At 40.2% G+C, this 24,016-nt stretch overlaps 1 protein-coding gene across 2 annotated transcripts; it reads right to left on the bottom strand.

The window, feature by feature from the left end:
• Nucleotides 1-1,038: 1,038 nt before the first annotated feature.
• Nucleotides 1,039-23,776, bottom strand: si:ch211-207e14.4 (interleukin-17 receptor D). 2 transcript variants are annotated; one of them, XM_038723384.1, is made up of 12 exons: nt 23,474-23,774; nt 16,422-16,506; nt 11,674-11,832; nt 11,241-11,359; nt 5,532-5,655; nt 5,208-5,246; nt 4,937-5,082; nt 4,735-4,809; nt 3,451-3,517; nt 2,928-3,074; nt 2,584-2,756; nt 1,039-2,333 (listed from the first exon to the last, which is right to left on the bottom strand). In XM_038723384.1, exons 1-12 carry the CDS (start codon nt 23,594-23,596, stop codon nt 1,713-1,715), a joined length of 1,878 nt encoding a protein of 625 aa, XP_038579312.1. In that variant the 5' UTR covers nt 23,597-23,774; the 3' UTR covers nt 1,039-1,712. The 2 variants fall into 2 exon arrangements, with proteins under 2 accessions (XP_038579312.1, XP_038579313.1); XM_038723385.1 differs by lacking the exon at nt 4,735-4,809 and having other exon boundaries at nt 23,474-23,776.
• Nucleotides 23,777-24,016: the final 240 nt, after the last annotated feature.

The following is a 24,016-nucleotide window of genomic DNA, read 5'->3' as shown; positions in this document are numbered from 1 at the left end:
AATGACTGCTCTATCGACCAGTAGTTGGTGCTTGGCTCCCCTGGTATTACTGCCCATTCCCTTCTGGGTCCTGTCCATGTACTGAGCCATGTTCCTACTCATCTTAGCCGCTATGATGCATGACCGGAGCTTCCATGTTGTTATTGGCCGGTAGTTGGATGGGATTGTTCCCTTATGGGGATCCTTCATGTAGGTGTGGATCATGTCAGGGCCTGGTGCTGTCCAGCTCTTCATACCTGTCACTCTTTCTTGGATGTCTGCCATCGTAATGGTTACAGGATCTTGTTGTGAGAGATTGCTGTGATCTGTTCTTAGATCCACTAGCCACTGAGCATTGGTGTTGTGTGATGCCTCTTTCTCCCATATGTTCTTCCAGTACTGTTCAGTCTCAGCTCTGGGTGGGTTTGATCTTGTGTTATTACCCTTCCACTGAGAGTACACTTTGGATGGTTAGGTAGAGAACATCCGGTTTATTTTCGGGTAGCCAGAGCGGTAAGTCTTTGTTTGGCAAGCACAGCCCTTTCATAAAGAGATCCCACAATAATCACAGAAATCTGCCAGGATGTTGCATTCACTCAATCATGCTGAACAAAGGTTTGCCATAATCCCGCAACCAAGTATGATGTCACATAGTGACCTGGCTTTCCGGAACCAGCGGTGTAGAAAAAGACCGCTATGTGCAACACCAGCATATCGGCTGTGGATTTTCATACACATCTTTCCCTCTCTCTACCAAAGTTCTACCAACATCTCAGAGGGGGATCAAATCTGACTCCCCCCTTTACTAGTAACTTTTACACAGCGCAGCGAGCTGGCATATTGGTACAATACTCCTGGAATAATTCTGGCCCTATTGGGCTCGGTCTGAAATGCAGGGTTCTATTGGCAATACCTCTTGTAAATCCCATTCACTCATCAGCAGAGTCATACATAAATGTCCTTATTACATCCTATATGATATATTTGATGACCTAAAGAAGAAGCACAAAAGAACATCCTAATTTCACCCCCCAAAAAAATACAAATACAAAATGCAAGAGAACTCAAATTTATCCACATATGTAACTGTACATCAGCGTGAAATTACACGCCCTTTTAATCAATCCTTGTGTATATGCAATATGAAGATGTATTAATAAACTATAAGCGCGACTGTCAACATACATGTATACAATGTTCAGTATGTACTTCAAAACAAACATTCTTACAGGATAACTTTATTAGCTCACATATGAGATTAATAGTTTATTTATGTACAATGAATGTATTACTAAGAACAAAACTGCAACAAAATAAACTTTATAAAATCAAATACATTTGTGAGACAATGATAGATTTATTGACTATTAATCACATTACTGGATGCTCGTTTGTTGCATGTTGCACACATTTTATAATAATAAACTTCATTTATATAACAGTTTTAAAAAACAAAGTTACAAAAGTGCTTTACATGGTTGAACCCAGGAAACAAATTTCAGGTCTGAGGCAAATGAAATCAGGCAATTCAAATGGTATAGCAATTAAATAAAATTAAATAAATCCCCCAACAATAAAGATGATAAACTAAATGTTGGCAATAAAACGGTGTGCTAGAACTGAGGGAGAGGTGGTTGGTTGGACTGTAGATGTACCGATCACTATGCAGCTGTGAGCTCACAGCTCCTCCTGTCTGGCCAGATTTTTTTTGTGGCTATCATGAATGTCAATCCTCAGGCCATCCTTTCACTTTTATTGGGTTGAGGGCCACCACGCAGGCATATGGATTCCTTTTTTAGTGTATAGTCCTCTCCTTCCACAGAGTGATGCCTTTTTGCCCTCTTTGCTATCCCAGCCTCATAGATAGCCCACTGCAAATCTGCTCCGGCTGGTAACTTAGTGAAGGCTTCCTCTGAGATGTGGTTGACCTTCAGGTAACCGCCTGGCCTGTGCAGAGCCATTCCATGGAGGTGGGAGAAGAGCAGCGGTAAATCACTTGTCAGCATGTAGTGAGAGACCAGCCTCAGCTCAGTGGGAATGTCACTTTCCTCAGAGTATTCAAAAATGGCCGCCATGTATTTGGACAGGTCCTGCCCCCTCGCTTTGGCTCGTCCCACCTCCTCTCCCACAAGTTGGACAGCTACATCAGAGCTAAAGGCATTGTACCTAATGTCCAACCCTCTATCTGCCTCCTCATCTTTATTATCACTCTCTGGCTCTGGAGACTTAGGTCTGTGGTTGAAGCCTGAAGAACAGATCACCAAAATGAAGTCGCTCTCCCGGATCTGACGGCAGTGCCAGGCCATACTGCCCTCCTCAGCCACACTCAGAGAGTCCCACAGGTCCAAGCACACCTGGGAAGAAAAAAAGAGAACACTGTCACAACAAACTGATCTAATAACACATTTAACTCCACCCAATCTCATATTACAGAAAAGAAGAAACAAAGACATTGGCAATATAATCATTAACTTTATAAGATGTTGCAAAAATAATCTCTACATTTATCCTTTTTTTGTATTTATAATTTGTCTGCCTTTCCTTTGACTGAAACAGAGCACCTATAGCAAATGCATTACATCCATAAAATGTCATATCCAGTACCCGAGTGGCCATGTGCTCTTGAATGAAGGCCCCTAACTGCATGACAGCTTTGACATGACTGGGGCCATCATAGCTGCTGTAGCAAATCAGAAGACGAGGAGGGGTCAGCCTGTTTCTGGGAAATGCCATCAATTCCTCCTGAATCCTGCTATCTTGATGCTGCTCGATAATATCTGAGCGGATGACAAAAAGAAATCTGGTTGTATTCCACCCAATGATGGTAATGGCAAAGACAGACTAGAGGTACTAGAAGGGTTCTCTGTCAAATGTAAAATTAAAAATTAGCATGACTTATTAAATTAGCATTCATGAAATGCAAACAGTGATTTGGTTCGCCTTTGCACCTGATTTAACGTCAGGCTTCTCCATCTGCAGCTTGGGCCTCCTCCTGGTGAGGGCAGCCAGTAAGACTGCAAATATGACTACCATGGCCAGGCACAGCGGAACCATCAGAGTCAAGGAGGGAGTGACAGAGCGTGAGGAGCCACCTTCTGTGGATTGGGGAGTTGTGATTACATGACAATTCAGTGACAGACATTAGAGAAATAATTTGACTTTATGGGAAATGTGTAATTTGCACTCCCAAGAGTAAGATAAAACGATTCAGAGATCTTTCATGTTTGTTTTAGAGCTGGGAGTAGATAAGCTCAGTTTAGCATAAAAGACTGAGAGCAAGGGAAACAGTTGGCCTGGCTTTCTCTGAAGTTCAAAAATATGCCTACTACCAGCACCTGTAAAGCCAGCGAACTTGCACAGACTCCGGAAGAGAATGGATCCCAGCCACTGCTTACCAAAAAATAGTTACACATAATTTCCTGTAATACAACGTGTGATTGTGTGGATCGGCAGCAACAAAACCTCCCTTACCTTTCTGAATGTGCATGACCTTAACATTGAATGTTTTTCTCACTGCATCCACTTCGTTAGCGGCAATCTGTGACACAAGAAATGTTTAGCATGAAAGTTAATCCTGAACCTGTAGTTTGACAAAATAATCTTATTTTGCCACTTGGGAGCAGCATAACACGCTGTAAACACAGCATAGACATATTATATAAAGCTTATAATGAGAACATGTTAGCTAACAGTTGCCTTTTTATCCAGAAGACACATAGCAACATTAGCATTTATTTGGGGTAATGTTTCTGGCTACCTGATGAATGTCCAAGATTCACTCTCCTTTTATCTCTGTTTTTCTCTCCACCAACTCTTGAGAGGAAGTATAAAGTTAACTTGATAAATCTCATTGTGTACCGATTGTTGCTAGGCACAATGTGTATTGTGTATCTTATAGTTGCTTAAACTGAGCTTTTCAGAAGGAACAACTGCCTGTAGCTGATGGTAAGCGCAAACCAAACCAGTAATGTTAGGGGCCATAAAACCAAAACAATGAGTCAAAAGATGCTAAAAAGTTAAAGTGCAATTAACAAAACAGACTCTTAATCAAATTAATATTTGGTGTGACCACCCTTTGCCACCCTTGAACTCGACAGGCAAGGTGGACCAAACATCTTGGAGATCCACCCAAAGTCCTTATGTGGATTCAGTTGCTTCTCTCTCTTCATGTAATCCCAGACACGCTTGATGATGTTGAGATCAGGGCTCTGTGGGGGCTATACCATTGCTTCCAGGAATCCTTGTTCTTTACACTGAAGATAACTTTCGCTGTATCTTGCCTCCCTGATAGTATTGCATGATAGACAAGTTTTTGCCTTCAGTCTTGCTATGGTGTTGTATGAATTTTGACAGTAAACTGTCTTCAGTAAGCTCAACTTGTTAGCTGTTCCTCACTACAGTGTTCCTCCTACACAGCTGCTTCTGTTTCAGTTAATGATTGTGTTTCAACCTATAAACACAAACACATTTGTTCAAGTGTACCAAGAAGAACTGATGCTGTTTTGAAGGGAAAGGGTGGTTACACCAAAGATTTATTTGACACAGATTTTTCTTCTCTTTATTCACTTTGTATTTGGTTAATTGATAAATATAAATATGTCTCTTTTGAAAGCATTCTTACTTTGGGGCATTTTTCAACACCTGCCTAAAATCTTTGCACAGTATTGTGTTTTTTGAGACAGGTATTTCAATATAATCTATTTATAACACAAAGCCACCCGAGGTTAGGTTATTTATAATCAACTTTTATCTCACCTCACAAGTGTAATTGGTTCCTTCTTGAAGGTCATTTAACTGATAGCTGTGGTGAGTTTTGTTTTTGTTGGAATTCTAAGAAAATTAAATAAATGGTTAATGCAATTATTAAGTTTACTTAATTATCAAATATTTCCGTAATATAAATAACGGAAGGAAATTATTGGAAAGATGTAAAGCTGCGGTATTTGAAACAACTCACAGGTGTTATGTCTGTGTATTTATTTTCGCCTTTTGCATAACACATTGAGAAGTAGCTTCTGATGCCCAGGTTAGGGGGAGCCAGGTTAAAGGTCACAGTGATGGCAGTCCCTTCCTGCTGGACCTCAATATGTTTGGGATACCAGTCTACAACCAGAACATAAATATCGATCAGGAAACATTTAATCATAAGATGGCATAGTTGTACCAGACTGGAGTTTATTTGGGAACTATGAGAAATTGAGAATGAGTTAATATTCATTTTCTCTCACCTTTTTTACACTCCTCAAGACCATTCTTCTCTGCGCATGCTGCAAAAACATTACTGTAAATTCAGCGTTGTTTTGACAGTAGTCTTACTGAAAGATACTATATATGATGAAAAGTGCAATGTTTAGAGAGCAGACATGCTTCCTGCTGACAGAGAATGAGATGTCATTATTACTACATGCACTGTAAGTAGGCCTACAGAAGGGGGATTTAGAGTTTAAGGTTACTCTGAAGCAACCACAAAGTGTGTTATTTTCACTGAAACTCTGTGTGTGTGTGTGTGCGTGTGTGTGTGCGCCTTATGAGATATCTTAAGTGGGCATTACAGCGTGTGGAGAAGATCTTGCTGTGGTAGAACCTCTCCCACTCTTCAGGTACTGGTAGAGCCATTACGGTGACCGCATACTGGGACCCAAGGGAGAGGCCAGGGAAAGGGTCTGACTTGTACACCTGCAGAATGCAGCAAAAATCATCATCAACACACTGCACATTTTTATCTAATAAGGTGAGATAAGAGTTTTTACCAGATGCTTTATTAGTGGTTGAGGAGAACATCTCGTTCAAAATCTAATATATTTTGTTGTTATAAATTATATATTATTATATTATATATAGCCTACTATCCATCCATAGCTATACCTGCTTATTCTTGAGGGTCATGGGAGTGCTGGAGCCAATTCCAGCTGACATTATACACTATATTGCCAAAAGTTTAGGGGTCGCCTGCCTTTACATGCACATGAAGGTTAATGACATCCCATTCTTCACCCTTTGCAGCTATAACAGCTTCAACTGGAAATGTTTGACCATTCTTCTAGAAGCGCATTTGTGAGGTTAGGCTCAGATGTTGGAGGAGAAGGCCTGGCTCGCAGTCTCCGCTCTAATTCATCCCAAAGGTGTTGGGTTGAGGTCAGGACTCTGTGCAGGCCAGTCAAATTCTCCACACCAAACTCGCTCATGCATGTCTTTATAGACCTTGCTTTGTGCACTAGTGCACATTCATGTTGGAACTGGAAGTGGCTATCCAAAAACTGTTTCTATAAAGATGGGAGTATGAAATTGTCCAAAATGTCTTGGGCTGAGCCCAAACCCCTGAGAAACAACGCCACACCATAATCTCCCCTCCACCAAACTTTACACATGACACAATGCAGTCAGGCAAGTACCGTTATTCTGGCCAAAACCACCAAACCCAGACTCATCCATCAGATTGCCAATTGACTGAATGTGGTCTACCACTTTGTGGCTGAGTTTCTGTTGTTCCCAATCGCTTCCACTCTGTTATAATACCATTAACAGTTGACTTGGACTTGCCCAGGTGGCAGCCTATCACGGTACCACGTTTCAATTCAGTGAGCTCCTGAAAGTTGTTTGTAAAAGCATTCTGCATGCCTAGGTGCTTGATTTTATACACCTGTGGCCATGGAAGAGATTGGAACTCTCTTGGTATTACCAGTGGAAAAATGTATTTATCTTAAAAGCGTTCATTTCTCTGAGGTATACACTGTGAACACACGGTGTCATTGCTGTGGCTACACATTTCCAAGAGAAATATTCCACTTTCCTGCCTTATCACAGATTAGTTTTATATTCCACCTGAGGACCGTTGTCTCATCCAGTTCTGTGTCTGTCAGATTTGTCTGAAAGGGATTCTACCAGCAGAGCAATAACGAAAGGCACAGCAGAGCATAGGGCAGAGAAAACAGATATATGGGAGAGATTCCGAATGTGCAGAAAGTTTTGTACATGAGCCAAAAACCTGCTGAAACACAGGAGCTATTAAAGTCCAGGAGTTATAAATATATTAATTAAAATAATTAATTAATTAAATTTTTTTAATTAATCATTCAGGTGAAAAGGTGCAACATGCACATTTAAAGAGTGGAGACTAAATCATGTGTGTTGACTCAGCAGGAATGATATTACATGAGCAAAGTTGATCTACAAGACAATACATATTTAAAAGCAATACAGAATGCCCGAGACCTTACTGCATTATATGCAGCTTTATTTTTATATTTTGAATTGTCACCTGCCACCTGACTTTGTGGTGTTTCCCTTTATATAAATTAAAACATTTCCATAATAAATTGGTGCAGAAAAGGCAGAAATTGGAGCAGAATCTTTAACCAGAATGCAGCAAATTAAGTTTTTAATGCTCAAAACTTTATGGAGGATTGACACTAGACCGATGCTGTTGTATTTAACAACAAAATAACCCCATAAATTTAATAGGATACAAGAAAACTCTTGTATCTCTCTGGGTTCAAACACCGTTTCTGTGATAAAAATAAAAATATAATTTCTATTCACATTGCTTTTTTGTTCCCTGGGAAAGTAATAAATCTGTTGTTTGTCATTTAATGATGTGCTTTTTTGATGATTTTTAATAACACTGGTAACAACAATGACAAATAATTAAAGCTGCAAGCAGCGTTGAACGGGCCTTTGACCCCATGCTGCCTCGGGTGGAGCAACAGCTAGGCCTCTACACCGCACGTCAGCTGACACGGCTCTAAAGTAATAACTACACATATCACACCAGTGAAGTGTGGTAAATATCTGACAAAGTATGGTTGATATGTCAGTTATTTACTCAATTCAGAATGGATGTCTTGAAATGGATATAGCTGTAGACTTCAGGAGTAGGGCAAACATCCAGGCCCCAGTTCAAATCTCCGAGCAACCCATAACCCTGACAGACTGCTTCAAATTCCTCAACATCTACATCAGTAAAACTCTGAAATGGAATATCAACAGCAATCACATTATCAAAAAGGCCCAGCAAAGACTGTACTTATTTGAGGAAGCTCAGACAGTCTCACCAAGAACACTGGAGCAGTTGTCACTAAAACCTCCAATGTAATTGGTTAGGGCCTCCCTCTATTGAACTCACTGTACATAAAGTGCATCCTACTCAGTCCCATCACATGTTTTAGCTTCTCCCCTCTGGAAAAACAGCTTGTTTCCTATAGCAGCCAGGACACTTAACATCAGCGCTCGACCTCCCAAAAGATCCCATAATGACTCTATCATTTGGGTTTAGGGTGCAGCTTCATGAGGCTTATTTTAAGTTTAGAGATGATACATCTGCCTCAAGCTTTCTTTGATCCTCAAAAAACAGCTTCCTGTCTCATAGTGAATAATTCCTTCCTACGGCAATTGCGTTTGAAGGAAACAAGCTTCACAACAAAATAAACACAACAATAAATATGTTTTCTAAAACATAATTTCATCACTTTCCTGCAGAACTTTGAGATAGATTTGGTCAACCTGAATTTGTCTATTCTTGGCACCAGTAGATGCCGCTATGAGTACGACTGGATATTGGCATGTAGACGCCTTAGGGACGGAACTCTTATCATACATATCACATATGAGACAGATCTGACCATGTCTAGTCCATTTACCTCCTATTTCCTTTTTCATGGTGAAACATAAGTTCAACGCCACGGACATGCTGTTTGATCAACCAAAAAAAGCTTTGCAATTAACATTTCAAGGCTCTTAAGATTGCGCTGCCTACATTTGAAGTCGATTGAGTTAAAGCTCTAGGAGGAGTTTGTTAAAGTACGGTAAAGGTCTTATAAATTATTCTAAATGGCAGGCTTGCTGTTGGGTTTAGGGTATGGCTCCATGAGGCTTATTTTTAAGTCTGGAGAAGAAACTTTGGTTACTCAAGTTTCTAAGCACGACGTACGGCAGGGGATGATTTTTTACAATGGTTCTGACGAGCCTGTATCTGACAGGATACAAACCAGCCGGTTGCTTGCTCAGAAAAGTGCTAAGTGTGTTTTCAATCATACTTCATGGTTCACAGTATCAAACGCCTTTTTAATATCTATAAAAACTGCTCCTACTACATTACTCTTGTCTAGCGAGGACTTGATGTTTTCAGTGAGGTAGCAGTTGTCCATTTCAGTTGAGCCTAAATCAATTGTTTAGGATAAACAAGTAAATTACTTTCAAGGTTGTCAACCAGTTGTTCTGTGATAATTTCTTCCTGGACCTTTGAGAGAACTGGTAGAATAGAGATTAGCATATGGTTCACCAGCCTTCAAAGTTGGCATTATGACTGTTTTCCAGTTTTGTCCACATTAAAATATTGTCCGAGTGGCACCAGCAAAAGCCAACAGCAGTGTGCAAACATTTCCATTTCCATTATCTTTGTTTGTTTGTATCTTTGTTCTTGTTGAGATCACTTCTTTGCTTTAAGCTTCTCTTTAAATTGGTAAATATTTCTTTAAAAACAGTGGCTAAAACAGCGAGTAGTGGCAGGTGGAAGCAGAATAAACAGGTAAGAGTGGAGCTTAACAAGCATGCCCTCAGCAGCCATCTTCCTTCACTTTTCACCTCCCCACTCCCAAACCAACTGCCAATTTCTGGAAGATACTTTCTTCAAACAGTGGTACAGGAAGAAATCCCCAGCCTTTAAGAAGGCCATCATCTTAATGCAGGACAATGCTCCATCACGTACCTCCAAGTTCTCCACTGCTTGGCTATCAAGCAAGGGCCTCAAAGATGCCAAAACACTGACCTGCCTCCTTACTCATCTAACCTGAATCCTACTAGTGGGCTGTTATTTAATAGTCATTTTTGGTTGTTACACTTGCTCTAACATTTCAGGAAAAACTTCATATAAAATGATTTTTATAATTTAGGTGCTTAAAAATTCTAACTCACTTTTTCGGGTTTGACTGAGATTGGATTGGATTGACTGAGAGCAATAAAATGAATCCTGAGGAATATAATTTGCTTAATAATTGCTCACACAGTGTATTTAACATCACTGTGAGTCAAGCCATTGTAAACCATGCTTCAAAACCTCCACTATCACCTCAGTCCTGAAAAACCCAGCAGTTACTAAGTCTAAACAACTTTCGACCAGTAGCACTCACTCCTATAATAATGAAGTCCGTTGAAAGACTAGTCAAGGATCACATCACATCTATTCTACCCCTTGCATTGGACCCACTACAATTCCCCTACCATCCAAACCATTCCAGTGAGGACGCAATATCTACAGCACTTCATTTGAGCTTTGAACATCTGGAAGAAAAAAACACTCATGTAAGGATATTGTTTTTCAACTTTAGTTCAGCATTCAAGTACCATAATCCCCCTGCATCCGGTCGGTGCACTTTGCCCACTTGGACTAAACTCTCCACTGTAAAACTGGATTTTAGATTTTCTCATAGTAAGGCCTCAATTTGTGCAGGTAGGCAGCAATACATCATTTACCATCTCACTGAGCACCCAATCTCTGCAGGGATGTGTCTTGTCTACATTTCCTGCGGCAGTTTAAGAGGGCTCACCTCACTCCAACCATCCTCATCACTTTCAGTAGGGGTACCATAGAGAGTGTTTTGACTAGCAACATCACTTTCTGGCATTAGAGCTCAGCGAAAAGGCCTTGAGGAAGGTTACACTGATCTATTGAGGATCTGGCCCAAAAGCGTCTTATGACTAAAGCCACTAGCATCCTCAGAGACTCAACTTACCCTTCTCTGAGCCTGTTCTCCCTTTTGCCTTTGGGCAGGAGCTACTGGGCAGGAGAAACTGTGGCAGCACAGCCTGAGTTGCCACACTGCTGGGTACAAAAACAGCTTCTACCCTGCTGTAGTCAGACTGCTAAACACAACAACACACCACTAAACTGGACTTTATTATGCAAATGTATAATATTATTTATTTATTTAGTGTGCAACACATTACAGAGTTGTGTGTATAGGCTAATGAACATTTTTTAATGGTATTTTTTTTTTTTTTTCATGGAGCTCTATTTTATTTAATTTTATTACCCTGTTTTTTAGCTGTGTTTTTAAAGGAGCCATGTTTGTAATTTCGTTCATGCTTCACATATTTCTGTGTTTTCCTAAATGACAATAAAAGGAATCTTAAAAATCAAAATAAGCTGTGAAAATTCCTGTGAGTAAAAACCATGAGAACGCTTTGTTTGTAACAAGAATTTTGTGTTAAAAACAGCATACTAGACACGAAAAAGCACAGACCAAAGCAAGTGGTGCATTTCCTACCCTTTGAGCATGCGAAGCCGAAAGGGAGAGGTTTCGGTGGAAGAGAAAGAGCTGACAGGCAACATCAGACCCTCCCAAAGCCTGCAGGGACACCTGAAAGCCTCGCAGAAAGGTGATCCCTGCAGTAAACACAAAAGTGAAATCAATGTCATGGACTCTGCTGCAAGCTATTATAAGTTGCATAAATACTCCCATATGTGTCTGCTGCTTGTCTACACCAGTTCAATTACATTGTCAATTACACGTAACATGAAAGTTTGTTACAATGTCATCTGTCAAAGCCAAATAAACTTCTGCTCAGTTGCTTCAGTTGTTTTAAGGACACAAAGCATGTATTTATGCTATGTTTCCTTATAACAACTGCATCCAGATTGGCTTTAAAAAAAGGAAGAGAGAGATGCAGGTATTTGGTTGTCAATTTGTAACAACATACCATAGTAGCTAGGCTTCCAGGAGACAACAATGGTGTCGGATTTGGGGTTTGGCTCATGTACAAACTCAATATTGACATCATTTGGTGCTTGGACATAGTGCTGACAGATTTTAGGGTCTTCTTCTCCTAGCAATTCAAAACATGGCCATGGAATACAACCTGAGAAGAAAAAAATCATAGAGATACAATACAATATCAAAGTGTTTTAGACATTCTCAATATATAATGATTTCTAGACAGTGCAAATGTCACCATTCAATAGTCAAATCACTTTTTAAGTGGCTTTACAGCATACAACACCCTCAAATGTTGTTTGTACAGAATAGACCAACTTAATAAAATTATAGTATGGACAATCGTCATGATATATATGCAACACATTTCTGAATATCTACTGTGAAAGAAAACAGTCTTTTAGAAAGACTGGCCTACAGCCATGCTGATCGGACCTCACCTTATGGGAAACAAAGAAGCATCCTGCATGTAAAGACAAAATCCTTAACAGTGGCCTGCATTTAAAATAAAAAGCACTGAACAAAGAGACAGCGCTAAAACCTCTCTGGTCCATTAAATCACACCTGAGTGTGAACCCACCGACGGTGCGGTTCCCCAGCTATGCTCGGGATCTGAGATGGAAAGGAATTCACTGGATTATCTAAACGGACTGACGCATTACTTCGCTACCAAGAGCTAGTGTGATACCATGCTAACATTTGATAATTATAATTTCGGACGAACTGACTACTTATATTTCAATGAGTACAATTACCACCACTACATAATGAACCTATTGCTTTAGTAAGGATTATAATTATTCTACTTTGGTAAAGCATTTTTGAGTGGCTTAGGATACCCGTGATAACATCAGAACTGGCGAAATTTGCAAAGTTCTTCAGTGAATGGGCCCGGGTGGAGCCAGGGGGTCCTTGAGTCAGAGAGATATTTTCCCAGCTTCCTGTGCTGCTTCGTGTCCGTCAGGAAGACTGTGGTCCACCTGCAGGTGGAGTCAGGCACGCTCAGCTGGGAGAGCTTGTCCTGCAGCAGGGCCGGGATGATGGTATTGACAGCAGAGCTGAAATCCACAAACAGGATCCTGGTGTAGGTTCCTGGGGAGTCCAGGTGCTGGAGGATGAAGTGAAGGGCCATGTGTACTGTATCGTCTACAGACCTGTTGGCTCTGTAGGCAAACTTCAGGGGGTCGAGGGGTGGGTCTGTAGTGGACTTGAGGTGGGACAACACAAGGCGCTCAAAAGACTTCATAACAACAGAGGTCAAGGCGACGGGTCTGTAGTTGTTAAGTCCTGTGTTCCTTGTTTTTTTCTGGGGACAGGAATGATGGTGGAGGCTTTGAAGCAGGCTGGCACATGGCATGTTTCTAGTGAGGTGTTAAAAATGTGAACACCAGAGACAGCTGGTCAGCACAGTGCTTTGGGGTGGATGGGGAGACAGAGTCCAGAGTCTAGTCAATGATTGTGCTCACACCAGAAGCTCCGCAGCACGTCCCAGAAGCGTTTCAGAAGCAGGTCTCTGCTCTGTCTATTTTTGATGAAAGCGGTGTCAAGCAGCACAGAGCAGATTACTCGGACAGGAAGTCAAACATGGCATAGAGAATCTGGTCAATTTTCAAAATAAAATACCCTGTGTAGACTCCCAATTATATCTCAACAACAAACACAGTTAAAACAGTCAAAAACTACATAGCCTACTCAACCAGGATAGAAGCACGAAAATCAAGTACAACTGACCAAAATCAACAAAAGCCATGCCAAACACTTTTATTCTGAAATACTCCATGTGCAATATGCAGGCATGCAGGGAACAGGGGAAAAACAGTTCACAGAGAGCTATCAGTAGTAGAAGCACACAAAATGACAAATAAACAACAAGTCAACAATGTGGGAGGGATCCAAGTAGAATAGGAAAACTTTTACTCAATATGATCTGAACACCTCCACTGTCAGCAAGATGACAAAAGTACAAAATTTATGAATAAACCCCCAAACAGATTGACGTATTAAAATTCTTCTGATAACTATACATCAGACACCTCGGTAGATGATCTTGTAAAAGATTCGGGTTGATTAGCCAAACTCATTATGATTTTTGATGATGATGAAAATTATATAATCATAATTTGACATTGTTAGAGCGGAAGCCCATTGGAGCAAAGATACACATGTATGAACAGATTAAAAGGACCAAAGATCTTTGACTCTAAATGAAGCCGTTTTCGAGATAATTGCAAAAACATCAACTTGCTTGTTATAGATGGATCCCTAAAAATCTAACCAATTAAAATAGGGTTTTACTCTGCTTTGCATATGTGTTTGATTATCAAACGTCAAGATGGGGGAAGATTTGACCAGCTACAGTCCAGTTACAACTGTTTTATTGTTCATGATGAGGCCTCAGAATGCAATGCCACGATGAGATGAATAAGATGAATCGGATCAAGCTGCCAGTAGGCAGTTTTTCCGGTTGCCAGTACATGGCGTTATAACTGTGACTGAATACAGGCATGTAGATGTCTGAAATGTGTTCTTCATGATGGGAGCAACGATCCCCCCAAATCTCAGAAAGATCAAAGAAACTTTCTCGTAACAATGGCATGTGTTTGAGTGCACTATAGAGCCCCATGGCCCAAGACTATAAAAAATGTGATTCCAGGGGAGAAAAAAATAATTAAAGTTGCAAGCAGCCATGATCGGACCCTCGCACCTGAATTTCGCGCCCAGTCTGTCAGAACTGAAGAAGTATCTTGGATTAAGGACAAAACGTCTTCTAGTATCTTCAACACAGTCCAGTTGTGCTTGATTTTTTAACCTTCTTTGGATAACTGTGACCTGGATGACTGAGAACCTTCACAGGCATAGTCAGCTGTTAATTTTTTGTTAACAGCTTAAAACGTTTTGTTTTAAGCATGTTTTTAGTTAGCCAAAATTACCATCCTGGTTAAAATGACAGTTAAAGTGAATTATGGATGCACCTTCCTAACCAAGCTAGCTAGCACTACCATCTCCGAATATCATCACATCCGGTTCCTGGTTGCAAAAAATTAACATGGCGACAGTCTAACATCCAAACTCAAGGCTTCAAAACGGCAGTCCACAAACCAATGGGTGGCGTCATGATGACTATGTCCACAATCAGTGTGTGGCAATTATGGGCTAAAAGCCATTTAGCTTCATTATAACACCACCTGCTGGTTGACGTGTCATTTTTTGCATCTGAGATGAGTGCAGCAGTCTATACCAGCCCTGTGAATTTCAGTTACATAGCATTTAGGGTTTAGGCTGCGGCCTTCAGTCCACTCAGGCTTGGACCCCTAATAATCTTTATAAAAACAAGCCCTTGCACTTCGTGCCAGGAACCGTTGGTGCACGTGAGCCCTAATAAAAAATCTCTACAAAAACAATAGGTTCCTTGAACATAACCTCGAGTCAGCTAACATGGACGAAGCTGTCTGCTCATCATCTCTGTTCAGTCCACTGATGTGCATATGCTAATTGCACATTAGACACACAGCAATATAGGTTAGACAATGTTGTACATGCTACGGTGACTTCTGCTATGCTATCAGCAGCAGCTCAGCTGCTTTTTTCACACAAATACCATCATGTACTGTATATACCCTTGTGAAATATCAGGAAGGTATGAAAGTAAATACCGCCAACCCTTGTGTTAAGGTCTCTTCCAGTCTCCTGGATGTCACCGCTTTGTCTCCTTAATGTCAGCTTTCAGTCTCAATCTGGTGATGGTGCTACTGTAGTTTATTGTGTCCATATTTTAACTGGTAGCTGTCCAATTGTTGTTAAAGGTGCCGTAGAATACTGATTTTCAGGTTCATATTTGTATTTAGGGTTTCTACTAGAAAATGTGTACATGCTTTAAAGTTAAAAAACACATTATTTTTGTCATACTGTTAAACACTCCGTTTTAGCTCCTGACTCTTTAAGGCCCCCCTCACTGAAAGCCCACTTGCTTCTGATTGGCCAACTTCCCCAAGAGGGCAGAGGTTTAAACAAAGCTTTATTACATATTATGTTTTTGGGCATTTTTTAACCAAGAATGGACAGGACTGTCATAGTAGTAGGAAACGAAGTAGAGAAAGACGGGGGTGCAACACGCAGGAAAGGGCTGCAGGTCTGCCGCAGTAAGGACTCAACCTTGTACATGGGGCGCGCGCTCTACAAGATAATCTAAATTGCGCCCCCACCTCCACTTTTAATGATTTAGCATCTTTGTATGTTACCAGTGAATTTAGCTGATAACTACTGCTAACAGCAGCTGCTGCTAGTCACTCAGTTAGCCATTCAGCTAGCCGTCCTAATACTGACAGTGTTGCCAAAGCAACGTTTAACATTACCAACAGTTTCTATTTTTATTTTTCATCCGTTAGATAATAAGACATAGGCTTAAAGCAGTTGGCTTTTGTTTTGGCTTTTTGACCTCAGTGATGACAACTGGTCATACCCGTCTGTTTTTGCTCTTTAGGCTAGCCTGTGTTCAAATCCTAATATGAAGTTAAAACACTGGGACATCTGCTCTATACAATGGTGAAAAGTAGCTTCAAGTTGAGGACATGCAGGATAGAAAATTTAAAGAGGAACATCTCACTCCCACCAAAATATGTTTGACCAACTGGGGTTTATAGTGCAGTCAGTTTATCAGGGTAATTAGTCCCCAGTCCTGCAGTCATTTGTAGGTAGGCTGTGAGCTCAAGCGCAGCCTTTCTGAATCAGACTTACTTCCAAACACTCCCATTGAGTTTAAACCCAGATGCCTGTTGACATCCGCTCTGGTGATTCTGCAGTATTCACACCCAGGGCCTCCCTGCAAAAAAGAAAGCAATAATGAATTCAAACTTAGAACTTTAAACTGCATTTTTGCATACTGGCATATTGAATGTTATCTGCAAACTGTTCACGCCAGGTGAACAACCAGGACAAAAAAGGTAATCTATTGTATAAATTAGGGATGCACCGATTGATCGACTGGGGACCGGAATAGGCCGGTTTTCAGCTTAATCGGCCATAAACAGGGACCAGGGTGAGTAGCGTCAAATGTCAGATTTTCTGCCGTTCACATTAAACGTTACACACGTGCTTTGCTGGACAGTGTTTTATCTAACGTGCACAGCAGCACAGACAGTAGCCCGCTAGCCACACACAAACACAAGCTAAAATATGTCTAAGGTGTGGAAGTTCTTCCCCAAGAGTGAAGAAGACACAGTGCTCACAATTTACACCTGCAGAGAAACACAAAACGTGAACACAGCTGTTGGTGCCCATGTTATTCAGTACATGGATGTAAATGTAAATGCTCCATATTTGTATAGCGCCTTTCTAGTCTTTTCGACCACTCAAAGCGCTTTTACACTACATCTGCATTCACCATTCACACACTTTCTTACACTGAGCCTAGGTGCTCAAACAGAAACTAACATTCACACACATTCATACACTGGTGGAACAGCCACTCCTGAGCCTCTGTCAGCAGAGGTAAGATGACAATAAGTGATGTTAATATATGATAACTGATTGCTGGATTTAAGGCGGCTAATTTTGGGGTAGCTAGACATGGTGAACATGTAAAGTTAAGTGGGACGTGCGACCCCTTGACCTCAAAAAATATTATGTTGGCTGATTGTGTGGTGGTTGTGAGTGTTCTGTGTTCCTGTCGAGTATGTGGTGATACTGTAAATTTGCCTTTGTTTTCACTTTGTGTGTATCTGGCTTATAAAGAGGGATGTATTAGTGAAGATAACATCTCCTGTCAACATGTATGTTTACGTTAACATTATGCTTCATTGGCATGGAATTGGCTGTTAGTGGTCAAATGTTAGGGTAATATTAATAACTTTTTTATAATGTTAATGTTAAGTTTGAGGTAGATTGGATGAACATTTCTCTAGATATGTGAGTCACTGAGAATTACAGATAAAATTGGTAACACTTTCTATGAAGCTCATCGCTATAATGACTTATGCATATATTTACAACACGATATAATGCTTCCATAACACAACATATAACAATTGTTATAATCTCTTACAAACATGCATTAGGCACTATAGCAAAGATCATAAGTCATTATGACATTTTGATTAAATGTTCTATAATCAATAGTAATACCAGTTCATACCACTGTGTGCCAAAATTTTCCAACCATGTTCCACAGTACATTATACCCATTGACTCTGCCTTGTTATAAATACACTTAAGTCACAATTTAGAATGAGTGATATAAAATGGAATAATAGCTTATAGTAATGCTTATTATACATGTTATACAGCATGTCTTTGTTTTAATGACAGTTGACAGATGCCGACACCAAACAGGAAGTCTGTCATTTTGGATTTAATTGTAATTTTTGGCGATTTACAAAATCTTCCTAGAGTATTAGTCTGATTAATTTGAAATTATTCCTGTGCAGTCTAATCCCATTGATGACTAAAAGCTATGATTGACAATGAAACAGGGATCAAATCACTTGGGGGTGTACCCACTTTTGTTGCCAGTGGTTTAGACATTAATGTCTGTGTGATGTGTTATTTTGAGGGGACAATAAATTTACACTGTTATTCAAGTTGCACACTCACTACTTTACATTGTAGCAAAAATGTGAGGGGTGTACTCACTTTTGTGAGATACTGTATATATTAACTAATTAGTCTATAATTTTGGTGATTTGAGCTATACAGCTGATCTCAGTGGGAGATTAGCTTTTGTTTGAGAGGTTGGACATTGATACATTTTGATTAGAGATAACTGGATGCTTATAACTGCAGCCATGAACAGCGCTTACAAAGCAAGTTATGTTGATTTATGTGATTTAAGATCATTTAGATGTTTGGTAGGACAAGTCCTTGGTTAATTTAGTTTAGCTGAAGGTGCACTTTATGTACAGTGAGTTGACTAGAGGGAGGTCAAAACCGATTACGTTGGAGGTATTCCTGACAATCTGCTACAGTCTGTTCTTGGTGAGACTGTCTGAGCTTCCTCAAGTAAGTACAGTCCTTGCTGGGCCTTTTTGACGATGTGATTGTTGTTGATGTTCCATTTTAGAGTTTACTGTTGAGGAATTTGAAGCAGTCTGTCAGGGTTATGGGTTACTCAGAGACTGGAACTGGGGCCTGGATGTTTGTCCTACTCCACACTTTGTTTGATATTTACCACGCTTCACTTCCGTGTCAGCTCTGCGGCATTCAGTGTAAGGGCCCCAGCTGTCGCCCCACCCGTGGCACGCATGGGGGCAAGGGCCTATTCAACACTAATTGCAGCTTTAATTAGGGGTCGAAGTCAGAGTGTGGCTGGGAACCGCGATTGCAAGACATAGATTTTTATTATTTTTATTCTTCCGTAACGAAAAGTGATACTGCAGCTAGAGTAGGTCCAGGTCACCACAATGACCTCAGGCGCAATAAATCGCACACTTCTACCTCTTGGGGGCGCTATAAGCAAGGGTATTGCGGGTTTGGGCTTGGAACTCTCACATATAAAGGCGCATATTGAAAACGTTCGGGGATCGAACCGATTCTCCTGGCTTTTTTTTTGCTACATCGCAAAAACTGAAAAACCTATTTTGATTAACTCCTCCGAAACTAGGCACAGACAATCTCTGGACCAAGCTTATAAAAGTTTGTAGAGGAAATTTTGATCCGCCACAAAATATCCCAATTATAACCTAACAAATGTTTGCAAAAAACACAAAATACAGGAAGTGATGTCATATTTTAGGTTTGGAATGGCTGATCTACACCAAACTTGGAGACTGTGTCCGAAATCACCCACTACTCACTATATAGTGGACTATATATGGACTCACTATATAGTGGACTATATATGGACTCACTATATAGTGGACTATATATGGACTCACTATATAGTGGACTATATAGTGAGCTCGCTATTTTGTAGTGCTGTCCGAATGTAGAGTAATTATTATAATACCCTAGAGTCCACTCAATGTATCCAAGAATGCATTTTGAAAAGTAGTGTACAACCGATGGTCACTAACCAAGTCCTACATACCATCATGCATTGCGCTGATAGAAAAAAGTGATTGTCCGACGGCAATGACATAATTAACGGTGCCAAAATAACGATCGGAGTAGTGTCTGAAAGTGTTGTCAACAATCATTTACACCAAAACTGAAAAACAGGATATGATGTTGTATCTTAGTTTTGGGGAGTACAATGTATACCAACATTGGGGACCTTATGTGCCATGCCTTCCCAAGGGTCTGAATGAAATTTGGTGTCAATCGCCTCCAGGTGGCGCTGTTAATCGATATCAAATGACATTCCCATAGACATACATTCATTTTATATCTCTGTAACCACAAGTCCCTTTAATATGAAATTCTGGCCATATATTCACAAAGTGCCCCCGACAACGCATGCGACATCTGATGCAATTCAGACAATAAGTGGCGCTGTTATTGCAAACCGAACGGTGCAGGAAAATGTCATTCAAATACATAGGATTTTGACATTACACAGAGAATCTCGTTCATTGCGAAACCTCGAAATAATAATTGCGAAACTAGACACGCACAGTACCGGCCTGGCCATCTGGAGTACCGTGACAAATCCCGGTGGGCTGGCTAACCTTGGGGCCGGTGGGCTGCCTTCCTTAGCCTATACTTTTTTACTAATAATGAAAAAGTTGGCAGAAGGTTGAGCGACACGGGCCAACCCCCCTTCTCCCCAGACCTGTCGAGTATTCCACATGAACGTCTACGCAGCCCTTAGCCCCATCCATCTCACTCACACACCACAGTGACACTGACAGCTAGAAAACGAGTTTAACTGAAATGCAAGTAAATGTAATCAACAGAATTCAACTTTTTCTGATGGAGCTCAGAATTGATCAGGACGACAGCTGCTTTACTCCAAACAGTGTCTCTGTATGAACCTGGACTATGAGCTATTGTATCTGTAGAAGAGAGCATATTATTTAACATTAGATCCTGATGATTCAGTCAGCTTGTCGGGAGATTTAAATATGAAGTTATTCTGCTGTGGCTCGTGCGTAAATTCAAACAGCGTCTCTCTTCATGGGGAGGCGCTTCACCCTATTTCACCCACCCTGAAATTCGCTAAACGTATTTATTGCCCAAAATTCTGCCTGTGAACAGCGGTGCTCTCAGTTAATGCGCGCACAACGTTGTCATGCGCTTCATGTGTTTCCCCAGGTCTTGGACACTGACCATCAACGGGGAAACAGTTTTTCAACTTGAAATGAAGGTTGCGATGGTGTAAACACATAGGTGTCATTTACACTGGGGACATGTCCCCACCACTTTTTGAAATGGCTGATTTTTTTCCCCACCACTTTGTTTGAAAGCATTTGGTAAAAGTTTTCTGAAAATTAGTAAAAGTAAAAAAACAAGCATTTACTGCATTATATTCAATACTATTTTTATATTCTGATTTGTCACCGGCCACATGCATTTTGTTTCCCTTCATATAAATAGACATTTCCACCATAAATTGGTGCAGAAAATGTCTCTAGAATGCAGGAAATTAAGAGTTTAATGCTCAGAACCCCGATCAAATAGCCTATTTCATCAATGAATATTTATTCAAAATACCATTATAGTATCTTGTTTTCATGACTCCAATATTGTGTATTCTCACATCTCGTGGATTAAGTATTTGGTCACGCCAATAATATGAGGCCTTACATTTACCCACCACTTTTCAACACCAAGTGACGCCCTTGTGTAATCAGCTGCATCCACATGGTCCTAAAGCCTTTATTTAAGTTGAGCTTGTTTGTTTGTTTTGTATGTTTTTTATTTGAATTTGTTTTATTGATAGGCTATAGACTAAATACAATGAATTTTGATGTTTCATCAAGAAAAAGGAAGTAGCATATAAATGGACTAGACATGGTCAGATCTGTCTCAAAATTCACATTAACCCCTTAAAGACGACCAGTCATAGTGATAGCCCCACTTACTGGCATCAGGAATGTTTCAAACTTTATCTCTTATGCCTCATTAAACACAGTATATTTCTACCCTTTATACCCGTACCTTAACGGACAACAATGTCCATGGAGAGGCTTATATGCTCCTCAGAGCAGTTTTACCACATAGATCTCAAAATTCTCGTCCAATGCTGTTTCCTTGGTGCGTAATTATTTGCCATGGAACAAGAAGTTGTTTTTTGAGAGCTATACCCTAAACCCAACTGCAAGTCAGCCACTTTGAATTGAATAAGTAACTGACACATCAACCACAAATAATTTCCACACTTCCCCTGTGTAATATGTGCAGTGTTAAGTTCAGAGCCGTGTCAGCAGGCCTGCTGTGTAGAGACCTCAGCTGTCGCGCCACCTGAGGTGCAAGGGGGTGAGGGCCCGTTCAACGCTGCTGCTTTTGTGTCTTTTTTTTTTTTTTTTAGATAGTTTTGCAAACCTACAAAACAGTTTCAGTTAGTTATCATTTTTTGTAAAGCCTTGTTTTTTTTAAATTTTATTTCAGTTAAAGACAAAGTTTTTTCACACGTAGTTTTTGTTATTTCATTAAGGACAGGACTGTTTAGCTTTTGTAAATATATAGCTTTAGCCACCACTAAATTGTTAGAATGTTATGACTGACACCGACAGTCTTTGACCGACTCTGTTTCACTTGGCCTCCTCTGTCTGCAACACATGTCTACACACATCTTTGTCTTCACTTTGTCTCTAGTTTAGTGCATTTTAGTTTGTTTGGTCTTGTATGTTTTGATTTGTTTCCTTGATAAGTAAATGTGTATATACACATGCTGGCTTTCATTAATATTGCATAAAAATAACTATTTCCCACCTTCTCCACGTTTAGTATAGCTTTAAGTTATATTCTACTATTATTAATTTAATGATAGTAACAATAATAATTACAATGTTATTTAATATAAACCCTGATGCCATTTAAATACTAATTTAAAGAAGAGGTGAACAGAGTGGTAAACCACATCACAACTTTTTTGAAACATCACATTCAAAATGGGCCAATCATTTTCCAAAAATAACATTTCTCAGTTTCAACATTTGATAAGTTGTCTTTGTGCCATTTTAATCAAATATGGGGTTTCAATGTTTTGCACATGATCACATTTAGTTTCCATTTACATTTTACACAGCCTGATTAAATCTTTGGAAACGGGGTTGTAGTAAAGGCATTAATCATCTGTTTGGAATCCTATTCTGTGGGACAAACTGCTTTTATTTGGAAACCTTAACACCTTATGGAGAAAATATTACAATTCAAGATGTACAGACATATTACGACCAGGCCCTTCAGGTTTAGAGACCATAACTAGACTAACATGTGGAGAAAATGAGAGAAGAAATACTGAGTCTCCCTCATGCATGAAAGAGAAACTGTTTTCGTATGGTAGTTCACACAATGGTAGTTAAACTGTCAGGTTAGGTAATGGCCCTCAGGAAGTCTTTGTAGCTTAAATACTTGCACGCAAGCTGATGAAGCTGATGTATATTCATACGAAATGCACAGCTAAAACGAACAATGTAAACAGATAGGTGTAGGGGTAGCGTATTTAATAGCAGAGCAGACCTCACCACAAGTGTATTCCAGGTTAGCTTTAATGTTTTAGTAGTTTGAGTCTGACTACATATAAATACATATATATATAAATCCTCCTGGTTTAAAAATGGCAAAATGAAATGAATGTAGATACAATGTAGCTGGTCCAGAAGACAAGCTTGCTTATACAGTCAACACAGCAGCAAATAACTTGAAACAGTAAATTGTAAATGTACAGTTTGGTGGAAATCCTACTTTACCTTTCGTATACAGTCCAGACTGCAGTCCTGAGGAATGATGGGACCAGCTGTGACATCATCTTGAGCCCAGAGCTGCTGACCCATTGCTAAGAGCTGGTACAAAACAAGAGCTGCCTTCCACATGATCCAGCCAGCATGACATTGTCCAACTGTGAGCACCAGACCTCAGACTCAAACACACAGTGGCTGAAAGAAGCGACCACTCAGTATGAAAAGAGAAATATGATGTCAAAATCACCTTGATGGTGCGTGAGAGTGAGTGACAGTAACCTGGGAGGCGATAAAAAAGACGAAGGGAGTGGTGTCTTTAGGCTACAGGTGGAGTTACAGCTAGCTAGCTCACTGTACATGTTTCAACAGTTATGCTGCCAAACCAGTTCATTCAGTGCTGTAGGAACAAAGGGCACAAAGCACGTTTGGCTCTCAGGGTTAAGGTTAGTAGTAGCCAGAGCCAAAGAAAGCATGTTCACATTCAATGTAAACACACAGGAACGATGAACTTCTTTTCAATAAGAGGCATCCAGGTGTTGTTGCAAAGTTAAT

The sequence above is a fragment of the Micropterus salmoides genome, unplaced genomic scaffold (genome assembly GCF_014851395.1).
Source record: "Micropterus salmoides isolate LMB-PRFRI ecotype aquatic unplaced genomic scaffold, ASM1485139v1 Ms_hic_scaffold_16, whole genome shotgun sequence".
NCBI lineage: Eukaryota > Metazoa > Chordata > Actinopteri > Centrarchiformes > Centrarchidae > Micropterus > Micropterus salmoides.
Note: the sequence above shows the minus strand (reverse complement) of the source record. Positions and strands in the feature narration are given on the sequence as shown.

What these genes read in the sequence shown, in the direction of transcription:
- si:ch211-207e14.4 (XM_038723384.1), bottom strand. Translation starts at nt 23,596, where the DNA reads ATGTGGAAGGCAGCTCTTGTTTTGTACCAGCTCTTAGCAATGGGTCAG. An exon ending in GTCTGGACTGTATACGAAAG is followed by an intron (nt 16,507 to 23,473) that starts GTAAAGTAGGAT and finishes TCTTTTTTGCAG; the next exon opens with GGAGGCCCTGGGTGTGAATA. An exon ending in CTCAATGGGAGTGTTTGGAA is followed by an intron (nt 11,833 to 16,421) that starts GTAAGTCTGATT and finishes TTTTCTTCTCAG; the next exon opens with GTTGTATTCCATGGCCATGT.